Source organism: Squalius cephalus (genome assembly GCF_949319135.1).
Source record: "Squalius cephalus genome assembly, chromosome: 20".
NCBI lineage: Eukaryota > Metazoa > Chordata > Actinopteri > Cypriniformes > Leuciscidae > Squalius > Squalius cephalus.
This window is the reverse complement of record NC_137141.1, coordinates 26,179,308-26,191,594: the sequence shown is the minus strand read 5'-3', so window position 1 is coordinate 26,191,594 and position 12,287 is coordinate 26,179,308. Positions and strand designations below refer to the sequence as shown.

General features: G+C 38.2%; 1 protein-coding gene across 20 annotated transcripts in view; it reads right to left on the bottom strand.

Moving 5' to 3' along the window:
• The window catches only part of gphna (gephyrin a), a 79,942-nt gene that overhangs the window by 37,870 nt on the left and 29,785 nt on the right, over positions 1–12,287 (bottom strand). For 12 of the 20 annotated variants that reach the window (XM_079853370.1, XM_079853385.1, XM_079853386.1 and 9 more), the window contains exons 3-8: positions 9,374–9,431; positions 8,661–8,753; positions 6,152–6,246; positions 5,954–6,020; positions 1,132–1,404; positions 581–697 (exon numbers count right to left, since the gene is read on the bottom strand). In XM_079853370.1, coding sequence (XP_079709496.1) covers positions 581–697; positions 1,132–1,404; positions 5,954–6,020; positions 6,152–6,246; positions 8,661–8,753; positions 9,374–9,431 — 703 coding nt within the window. The remainder of the gene's footprint in view (positions 1–580; positions 698–1,131; positions 1,405–5,953; positions 6,021–6,151; positions 6,247–8,660; positions 8,754–9,373; positions 9,432–12,287) is intronic. The other 8 variants (XM_079853371.1, XM_079853377.1, XM_079853379.1 and 5 more) reach the window with 1 other exon arrangement.

Below are 12,287 nucleotides of genomic sequence, written 5' to 3'. Positions count from 1 at the left end.
CTGAGGCCTGGAAGAGTTTGGTTCATGATGTCGCGGGAGTAAATCCACTTTGCATGCACTTTCAAAGGATGAGGACTTGAATTGATACGATAAAAACTGACACCATTGTTACTGTTCATTTCACTGTGTATAAAAGTGCTGAGGAAGCCTTCAGAGCTGAAATTCAGATATGGTAATGGACATTTGGTTTCTGTAAGACGTAGGCCAATCAGAGAAAAGTGGGCTCTTGGAAAGAAGGGGTTTAGAGAGACGAACTGTTTATTGAACTGCTTTAGACACGGTGAGAAAATAGGTGATGCTGCAATGGAGACCTCCAAAGCAAATTTAGGAACCTAATAGGGACACTTTACATTAATTCAAGACTGCAGTAGATAAGTAGAAGAAAGTAAAAAAAAAATATAGACCAGGAGGTGTCAACTATTTAATATTTTGGTCTTTAAATATGGTAGTCACTAACCAATAGTAATAGTGACAAATCATGACATTTCATTTCTATGATTGGTTGTGAAACTAGACGTTCAAAAGGGCCAATGGAATATCAGGAGAGGTGAATATGGATGGAAAGGTGGGTGTGCCTTACCGTGTCGCTGCAGGAGCAGGTGAAATGGGAGGGAATGGAAGTGGGCGGGATGAAGCCACTCAAGGGCTGCCCACCTTTCGCCATGAAAACGGCATGGCTGGGATGAGACTTCATGTTCTGATGATGAATATGAGACATATAAACATGACAAAAGACTTGACACATGTACACACAAAACATGAATTAATGGAACATCAAGGGCAAGAAATGATGAAAGAAGGGGTAGAGCGTCATTTTTTCAATGTCAAAATTTCAGTTTTCTTTCTCCTATTCCACTGTTAGGAAAACCTGTTTGAAAGCAGTTGCTGCCAATCCACTAGTGGCACAGAAATTACACACTTTACCATTGAATACAACACGAAATTACTTTATTAGCCTATTTAATGCAAGTTTATCTTCATAAACTGATTAAGAATGATTTATTTTGGTAATTTATAATACTTTAAAGAAGAGAAAAAAAACAATCTGATACAAAAACATATCAGTGAAATAAGCCAGTCTTCGATATTAAAAGAACAGCTTGAGACTAAATAACCATTAATGGTGCTCACCTTAGCAGCAATAGCAGCTGCTGTGATGTGAGAGGAGCCGCTGTCCTCTGTGGACGCAATGCCACTGTCCTTCTTCTCCTCGTCCTCTTCCTCACACTGCACACCCTTGTCTTCTGTCTGCTTGTGTGGGCTGGTGGTGGGTGGAGGGGAGAGGGGCGGCGGAGGGGATGGCAGGTCTTCTAGAGCGTCGTGTACCTCCTTCACCTTCACTATGGCGTCCCGTAGCAGGTCTATGGCGTGGGGCAGAGCAGGCAGGATGAACTGGAAGCACTCCTGTGAAAAGGGAGAGAAGAAACATGGAAAAAATGAAACAGCAGGAAGATCTTTTAAACCCAAAACATGTTCCTTTCATATCAATGAGCTCATGAGCAGCTCAATTCTACAGTGATGCCGTGGTACTAATTGCACGTGGCAATAATGTGACAAGACAGTGGACAAGCAATAGCAATATTAATTATAAATGCACTTATAATTCATTCAATACTGAAAATAATTTAGAAAAAATATATAAATATCTTTAAACAATACATTCAATTTATTAAGTAACATAACTTGGCCAGTATTTGAGTGTGTAATGTATATTTATTATGAGTGTCACATTGGTAAATGGCAGTTACTAATAGGCAGTAGGCAGGTTTCAAAGTTGTGGAAAAGAGCCATTAATTTAATTTAATTTAATTTAAATTTTTGTTCCAAAACAAACATAACATAAGTAAACAATACATAATTCATATCTTAATTATTTAATTTTCATAAATACAGAATATTAAACTTAGATAAATAGAATCAAGGTTCAAAAGGTTAAAATAAATTATATAAATTATAAATTATTATACTGTGTGATGGAAAATCTTGCCTGACATTCGGGGGAATAATAAGAAATTATGATTTTTACAATAAAAAACATTCTGGGATTAATATTATTATGGTTTGTTGAAAATTACATAATTATTACAATATTATTACAAGAAATCAAGCTATGGTATAGCATTATACATGTTATTAAAGAATCAACACACAAGCTAATATAAATGCCTGACTGAAGTAGATTTTTATATTTCTTATACTATATTTGACATTAATATTTGTATCATACAACATTTAACATGCTTAAAAGAGCTTAAATAGTATTTAACCTGAGCTACTCCTTTAAGATTTGAACAGTGGAATTATAAAAAACAAATTAATCTGTTGTATCTCCTCAGAGTTCAACTTTCTCCAGCTCCTAAGCGTCAAGTGTACTGTTTAGCAGTAATGCGAGGTCTTTACGGCGTAAATCCCTCTTGTTCTCCTCCAACGTAATGGGCCACTATCTATCCCGATCCCCTAATAGGATGACATACAGGCCAACCTATTGACACTAACTTAATGGAATTTCTAATACAGTTGGACATCCTCCATTTTGAGAGGATGAAGTCCGATAAGGACACAGCATGTGAACTTAACACAGGTGGCCAAACTCGATTGCTCTTAAACCACATTTCTTAAGTACTTCTGACAAGAGACATTAATAATAATGAAGGAAAGGACGGCAGCGGGGATGGAGACCGGTCCAGGGAGGGTTGATGCAGTGGAGTGTTTCCCCCCGCAGGTCTGATGTGGTTGCATCTCTCCGTTTTGGTGACTCAGAGTTAAAACGAAGATTAATGTGTGGAGACATTAGAAGTCCATAGGCTACTTCATGTCCTCTTGGTGCATGTAGGAATGGTCTATTTTTGTCTTCCTGGTGCAAGGTGAGGCACATGTGTGTGCGCTGACACTCCAGATCAGAGCGCGCTGCTCTGTAGGAATAATGGCACCTGAGCTCAAAGAAAGAGTGATTGGCAACTCAGACACGCTGACCAGACAGGAACATGCCAATATGGATGTGTGATGTGAAGCCACATCACTGTAAAAGCAGATGGACACATTTCACGTCCAGTTTCCTCGAGACAGCAGTAGAAACCCCTACAACGTAGCCCTTATTCAGAGCGGAGGCATTATAAGACATTTTGTCAGTCACTTCACTTGGTTTCTATTTTGTTGTGTTCAACAGATCAACCGTTTTCTTGTCAAAAAGCAATGCATGTAATGCATACAATTTAAGACGTAGCATTGAGCATATGCATTCAAATCCAATGCAATAATCTAAAACATATGGGTTTCAACTTCTGCCAACTTTTAAACCCTTGGAACTCTTGGAAACTTTGCATTTTTACCATTAAACTATGAAAATCCATCATAAAAATTACGATAATATAAACAGAGCAAAATAATTGTACAATTTTATGTTTTTAAAAAATTCTATTGCCTCACAGTTGTGGCATTGTTTTTTTAACACACCGAAAAATGTTGCACCTGATACAGTGAAGCAGTGCGTGGACCTTTTTTAGCAGTCTTGGCTCCCCATTCATTTATCCCATAGAAAGTAGGGGTGGAACGGTACATGTATTCGTATTGAACCGAAACGGTACGGGCGTCACGGTTCGGTGCATAAATTTACACGGAGAATACACGGTATAAAAATAAATAAAACTCGCGTGCAAATTAATTAATGTAATGCGGAACTACTGTTAGATACGCGGGTTCTTTAGGGACACCTAATCTGTAGCTCCGCCTTAGCTCTGAAGCGTGTGTGTGTGAGAGAGAGAGAGAGAGAGAGAGAGAGAGAGAGAGGCGCGGGCGCGATCGAAAAGTCGCAAAGTGTTTACTTATATTTGTGTGCGTGTGTGTGTGTGTGTGTGAGGCGCGGGCGCGATCGAACAGTGGAAACATAAAAACATACTCCGTCATTTTGTTTATACAGGACATCATTCAAAATGCAAAGTGTTTAAGTTACTGTTAATTAAAATTTTAAGGAAAACAAATATATTAATCTGAAATGTAGCAAATTAATTCTCAATTCATTCAGGTACAATTACCAAACATATATCAAGGTCTTTTTGTCTTTTTTATTAATTTAATTAATAAACTAATTATATAAAACTATTGTCAGTGCACAAATAAACTGGTTCTATGCCTTTACTTTATTAATAAAACTTATTTAAAAAATACAGGGCTTAAGTAATTTATTTTCCTTTGGTGGTACAGCCTTCTACATTTTTGTTCTGCTTTTCCCTCCATTGTACCGAACTCGTACCGAACCGTGATGTCTGAACCGAGGTATGAACCGAACCGTGACTTCTGTGTACCGTTCCACCCCTAATAGAAAGTCAAGCAAAACAGGATTTAAAAACCAAACAAAATACAAAAGGTACACTGTGTACTTAATGGTTTTCATAAGGGAAAAAACCATAGGTCTGTCTTTAAAGAATTAAACGTTAATTAGCAAATTGATGAAATGTGGAGGAAATTAAAAGGATTTGACTTTTCAGGACACCTGACTGTTGACTCTATACAGTTTATTTTAAAAGTGTGAGAGAAAACAAAAAATCTAAGTATATTGTATAATTTCCAATCAAGCTATAATTTTGTCAAATTGCACATAAAGTGTGAACATGTTAGTAAAGGGGTACTTCACCGCTGGCAAAATGGGCTTTCAATAAAACTTGGCTGCCTACACAGTAAAAATGGTGGATTTTAATTTTTTTTTTAATTGGTGTTACCTGACTAGAGAAAACAAAGAAAAGAAAACTGCCGTTCTATCAGCTCCGCTGATCTGTCCAGGTAACACAGAGAACGATTACACATTGTTCATTTACATATACTACTGACATTGTAACAATACAAAGCTGGTTGAAAATCTATGAATTTATACTTTAATAGTGTGTATTTAGGATATATAAAATGCTAGCTATCTTAATTAGCAAGGAGTTAGCTATTTTATTAATTTATTTATTCATCACATAATAAAACTTAACAACACATTATATGAGATGTAGCGGAAACAGTCAGGAATTTGAGAAAGTGCCCAAGGTTGAAGAAACACCAATTATGTTTATTTTAGCACTTCATGGCCCTTTGAAGTTTGTTTGTGTTTCCCATTCTAGTGCACACTGGGAACACGCATTCCCATTTTCTCAGATGTGCTGAGGTCTGTGGCCCTTCCCCGTTTCAAATTCACTCAGTTTTCTTAAACGGTAACAATTTTCCTGCATCAAAGCTCTTGCTGAGAACATTAGCGATCTAAAGGCGTTGCGGAGTTTCTCTGTGGACCGGTCTCTCTCTCTCTAAACCTTTAGTGTTGTGGCCTGGGTCTGTCTCCATTTTAAAAGCAAGAAGGGCAAACTCAGTCCAGAAGCAGAGTCGCTGTCATAGAGGAGGAGCTGGGTATGTGAGGAGGCTGCTTTTATGGGTCGTGGACGTGGGATGGAGGGTGCTTTTATTTAGGAAGGGAGAGGGGGAGTGTAGTCGCTGAGCTGGACTGAGCATAAAGGGGTTCTTCAAAGTTTAATCCCCTTATCGGCTCGGCTTCTGGACTTCAAAGCAGCAGTGACAGCAGAGTTCTCCGTGGCTGGGGCTGATGGGTAATGGAGATTAATACCACGGCCCTATCAGCAGAGCTGCACGGGAAGTAGCTCTAATAGGATTGGCCACAATGTTAACACGGTAAGCGAGGGTGAACGTATATGTGAGAGGTGAAGGAAGGGGAGTGGCGTATATATATATATATATACAATTTAAAGAGCTTTTTACATGGTGTTTTTTTTATTTAATTTATAATTTTCATTTATGTAATGCATCATATATATGTATAGTCTGATATAGATTACTCTTACATAAATAAATACAATTTATAACCAATATAAGCAATCGCTTATATATTTTCAGAGTAGTTGAAGACAAGGAAGTGATCAGAATACTTATGTACCAAAAGACAGACACACACACACAAATAGCTTACCTGTGAGCCCTTCTTGCTCCCAGGTAAATTAATGATGAGGGTTTTGCCTCTGATTCCACATACGGGTCTACAGGAAGGAGATGATTAGTATTTAATCCAATTAGTATTCAAAACACATCCTTTACACTTGTGTGTTTGAGAGTGAAAGGCATAAAGGAGGAGTGAGATGAGAGGACATGTCTGTGCATGTGCATTCACCTGGATAGCATGCCGAGTGGCGTGACATTTAGGGAGCCCATGAGCATTGCTAGAGCCATCCCTGGAGCTTCACGCTCGATCACCTCTCTGGTGGCCTGCGGACGACAGAACACACACATATATAAGCAACAAGTAGTTCATGATCCAATGTCAAAAGCACCAGTATTTTGGAGTCAAGTCTTTCTACAGTACCAAATTGGTAGATGAGTGCTGTTTTTCTTGGTTCCTGAATAATTACTTGGTTACTTGAATAAAAGCCTAAATTCAACCTGTTCATCATATAAAGTGATTGTGTCTCTTCAGAAAATTTTGGACTAAACAGCTCAATTCATATGGATTAGTTTTACGATGTTTTCATGTACTTTTTGAAGCGTCAAGTGTGCATCTGTCAAAGGCGGGACAGAAAGCTCTCAGATTTCATCAAGAAGATCTTCTTTTGTGTTCTGAAGATAAACGAAAGTCGTACGGGTTTGGAACGACATGAGGGTGAGTAATTAATGACAGAATTTTTAGGTGAACAATCCCTTTAAGAAAAGTGCTACGCTGCATTTTTGTGGCATCTAGTGGTTTAAAAGAGAATAACGTCAAATGCGCCTTTTACCCCGGTAAACATTTTAAATGCACAGGTTTATTTTTTCAACTTATAGTAATACACCCATGACATCAAGTAGTACACTAGACATGAAAGGCCAGAAAAGAAGAGTTCACCAAAACCTAAAAATTCTGTCATCATAAGATTTTTTTTTTAAAAATGTTTCAGTGTCTCAGTGTTTTTTTTGTCCATTCAATGAAAGTAAAAGGGGTCCAATGTTGTCCAAAACTCTTCAAAATATCTTCTTGTGTGTTCCTCATGAAAAACAAAGTCATACAGGTTTGATACGACATGAGGATGATAATTTTTGTTTCCAGGTTAAAAAAAATATATAAAAAAATTTTTAAAAAAAAATGCCTATATAGGGGGCCTTCAAATATTGTGTCGGACAGTGGCCTTCGAGTCAAAAATGATCATGTCGGGACTGCATGTTTTGTCAGTGTAAGTGCCACCAATTTTGTTCAGTAAAGGTAAAAATGTAAAAATTTTAAAACATACATGCTAACAGGCTAAGCTAATTCATCATTTAGAGCCAATTATTCTTCACAGCACAGTTGCTGAGAATTATCACTACGAACACAATTCCAGCGGGCCTTTTATGTCTCTACTCTTGCATCTGAAATCCCCGTTCACTGAACCCTTCTCAGTCACCCAAGGGACACATATCCCTCCATCTCCACTGTCCCATCCCGGTGGAACACACACACACACCCCTGCACACAGTCTACTCAAACAAACACATTCAAGAACACACGCAAAGTCAGAAGAAAAGTGCACAGCAGGGAAGTAAGGAGAAGAAAACGAAAGGGATCTCAGGCTAAAGGAAGGAGAGAATTTCTCACCCATGTGACGCACTGTGCCCTTGGAATTGAATGACACTTCAAACACTCACATTAGTAAAAAGGAGAAGGAGTGCAGGGTACATCAAAAAAAATATCTACACAGCATCGTTCCACCAGGCACAATCCCCACCAGACAGACTCCCATATATAACGGATATACACCGTTTCACTCGTACACATCAATTACAGCACCTTTGTGTGGAGATCTGCAGGGACACACACGCATATTTTCTCCTTATGGATCAACTAACTTTTATGAGTCAGTTCACTTTAGTAAATCAAAAACATACTGCGCAACCACAGTGGTTCATCTGCCAAACAAATTACTCTTTTGTATATATAATTGGTGTTGGTAAGATTTTTTTGAACGAAGTCACTTATGCTCACCAAGACTGCATTTGTTTGATTTATAAATGTATTCTTCTGGAAAAAAAGCTGTATTTACAGCTATTACTACAGTCCTCACACGATCCTTCAGAAAACATTCTCAAATGCTGATTCAGTGAAAAACAAAAAACATTTCTTATTATCAATGTTGAAAAAAGGTTGTGCTGCTTAATATTTTTGTGGAAATAATGATACTTTCAGGATTCTTTGATGAATAGAACATTAAAAACAGCATTTATCACATAGACATCCTTTGTATAATCTCTTTACTGCAACTTTTGATTCATTTAATGCACCCTTGCTGAATAAAAGTAGTATTCTCTTTTTTCTTTTTTTTAGACTTACTGACCCCAAAATTTTGAATGGCAGTGTTTATAATTCTCAGTTATACATAAAATGATAAGACTGTATTTATGCCACTTCTAAAAAAACTAGTAAAGCTATTAAAAAGTAATTAAAAATACACATAATCGCAAGAACTGTTTTTCATAAGAAAGCATCAACCAAGCAGCATGCATGTGAATGTGAAAATAAATTGTGCACAAAAATACACAATGCCCAAATATACATACACAAGTCACAATTTCTCTCATTCTCATTCGAACTCAGAAAACAAGGACACATGGGGGTGGGGACAAAAACACACACTCACATGGACACAAACACAAACAGGTGGGCTCCCATGTACCTCAGGCGTGACATCACGGGGTGCAAAACCCGTTCCACCGGTGGTCAGAATCAAGTTGAGCTCCTTCTCGTCGCACCAGTCCACCAGTGTCTCCTTTAAAGCGCGCGCACACACAGAATATCAACACAAAACATTCAACAGTAATTCTATATAGTGCAAAAAGATACATTCGTATCCCTCAAACTACTGGTGCAACATCATTTCAGCTATTTCGGGCATATGGTCTGGCCTAATAAATAAAACATCCATTTTTATTCTGCTGTTACCAGCAAAAAATATCATATACAGTGGCTCCGAAAAGTATTTGCACACTTAAGCCATTGCATCATTGCAGCAATAGACTTTTAACCAATTTGTCCTCCATGGTGATTTTTAGTGGAGGTCTATCACAGTAACCACATGTGAAGTTCGCCACATTGTTTTATCATTTAAAAACTTCACAAAATTCCTTGATGAAATGTTTTGCTTAAAATGGGTTTAATACTTGTTTTGTAATGCAATGATATGTATACTTGGTAAATGTGGCTTGAGTGTCCAAATACATTTTAGACACTGCATTACATTTTTCCATATCTGAGCTCAGATAAAGTCCATGTTATGGATAAGGGTGCAGCACTAATACTGGCCTCTAGGGGGCAGTAGTGTGCAAAGGTGTGTATGGATGTGCATGTTTGCCTCATGGGTCTCACTGAAGGGGTGAGAGGAAGCATTACCTTGATCTCGTCAATCTCATCAGGGACTATTTTGTATGCAGAGATTATGCCTCCGAGCCTGTGGGTGAAACACACAAACAACAACAACCTTTAGTGTATGTTCAGTCCCAACAGCAGGGGAGAAACAGGGAGCGAGAGAGGGAAAAAAACACAATGTGACAGAGTGCAGGAAAAAGAAAGAGCAACACAATGCCAGAGGTACCAGAAAGCTGTCAAAATACATCCCCACACACTCCACCCACAACCAGAATGACAGTTAAAGAAGAAATTTCTTTCTTTCACAGGGCTCTTGCTGTTTTATTCACTTCTGCATTCACAGGGGTGACGGCTCACTAAGGATCAAATTTTGACAGTGCTGTTTTAGGCCACAAAACAGGTGGATTAACACAATAGCTAGGTTTCAAGTACAAGCCTCCTATATAAACGTAAATTTGCACTCAAAACTTTTGAGCAAACCATGTTCAAATACTGAAGTGCAGCGCACACTAGTGGCTGCTTCTAGTACTGCAGCTCGCAATACAGAGACAGGCAGCTCAGACACAGATGCAAGCACACTTACCATTTTTGATTTCGACAAACAAACTTGCACATTATCCAGCTTAGAGCATGATTATATATAAATAATTGATTATATAAATAAACAAATTAATGTTTCATGTTCATTTAAGTTTAAATTATGTTATTACGTGAGAAGAAAGGTGATACAAGACGCAGACTACCACAGCTAAGTTGGAAATCAGTTGCCGGATACAATGACCAATTAAACAGTTTAAAGCTCTTTAAATATTAAACAGGAAGCTATTAAGGAAACAGCGCGGGAGATGATGCAAGTCAGACTCAAACTTGTATCGTCTGCGTGAGCACCACGTCTTGACATGGACATGGACCGCAGAGCTACGTGTCCAACTAAAGAGGCTAAAACCAGGACAAACGGAAAAGATTTTTCAGACATTCCTTTTTCAGAATGGCTCAGGACTGGTTTTCTGGAGCTTATTTGTATATTTGGGGCTCTCTCACGTTGTTGTTTTGCATCTACATTCTCTCTTGAATCACCTCTATCAGTCCATCTAACTACTATGGTGTAATGCCCATAAAAGAGCAAGAAATAGAGAAAAAGAAAGAAAGAGAGAGGGAGAGGAAGGAGAGACACAGAGAGAGCAGAGACTAAAAGAAGAATATGCTGAACACAAAGATGCAGAGCTCTTTAATCCGGTTGCCAGGGAAACCGCTGGTGTGTGAAGATTGGGGGTTTGGAAAGAGGTGCTTTAAGACGGAGATGAGTTTGGGATTTCAACCTGGGTATTTTGTTTGTGTAAGTGAGTACACACATGCACATACGCGAACAAAGGAAGGCGAAGAATGCTGAATTTAACTGAAGCGTCTACTGAATCTGGACGAAACTGTTCGATTGTGGCTTCATAAATGAATGTGTACGTGGGTTGGGCAGCACAGTCTGTCAAACCCAAATCAGTGAGTTAACGTGTGTCTTTGTGTGCTGATTTAGTTGAGGTTTCAACCTGAATGAACCCTGAATAAAGCCATCACACACTATTTTCAACTTTCAAATCTCTGTGGTGCAGTACATGGATGCCACGAATAGCCACCCATGCTCAACTAAGCAGACAAGGATTTGGAATATATAGGGATGAATTTACTAACCAGTTGAACCTCTTTTACACAGTATTTCAGAGCATAAAACACCATGTTATTCAATTACCATCTGCAATTAAAGGCACAGTATGTGGTTGCTTATTTAAAACAATAACAAGGAAATAGCTTGAATGAGCGTGGAATCATGGGAGTTGTCGTCTTCACCTCCACAGCCGATGGAAAGCAATCCGACGGGATTCAGGCAGAAATCATGTTCATGGATGACCTAATGTATTAAAGTTTTAATAACGTTACTGTGGTATGAAGCAGGGCGGGACCAATAGCAGAACGAGGACGGTGGAGCGAATGCTAATGAGAGACACCTGCACGACACACCTCCTTCTTTCCTGAACTTGTTTGTTAGTTTGTTACAGTTACGTTTGATCACTTACATTATTTTATTTTTATTTAATTCTAATGAAATAGCCACAAGTGCTGAATTATTACTCCTGCGGGCCAGTTTATATGACAAAATAAAATTGTGGGGTAATGCAGCACTGTTTTACTTGGTCAAAACAATCATACTAAAAATACATTTAAGTGTGTTGAAAGTTATGTTAATGTTACTCTGTGCGTTCGCTTGGTGGCTGGTATGAGACACTTTTTGCACACTGCAGTAAGCTAGATCAATATTACAATGAGTACTTGATGTAATGTATTAAATGTGTGGTGAAAATCAAGTTTTTAATATTGTTTATATGTCTATGTGGTGTTTCTAATATTCTTTAAGACAAACCATGTGCAAAAGTCAAGAGTATTTTCTCCTTAAAACTGCAGCGAACCAAAGACAGTCTTTAAAAACGCGGTTTGAAATCGCTGGTGTTTCTGTCGTCAAAAACTACCTTGTAACCAATCACGTCAGTGTGTGATCACCAACGAGTGGATCTCTGAGCTGGAGTGAGTGAGTGGAGGCGGGGCTAATTTGCATATTCATAGAACCACGTATACTAAATGAGGCAAGGGTGTAGAGTTACATTCAAACTATTTTAAGGCATGGAGAATTTTTTTCAAGGAAATACCATTTAAATATGTCATTTTGGTGATCATAGAGGAGTTTACTTTTACTGTTCACTACTTTTCTAGTACAGTTAGCATTGTGCTAAACACGTCTGCGCTAAACTGTAAAAAATGTTTTAGTGAGAAGAGACCCAGTAAAGTAGCATTTACAATGGAGTACTAAGAACTCTGCAACTTGCGTTAGGCACAGATATTCTAGACTTGTTTGCGCAGTTACCTGATTTGGATACAGTACGTCATGTAGTGA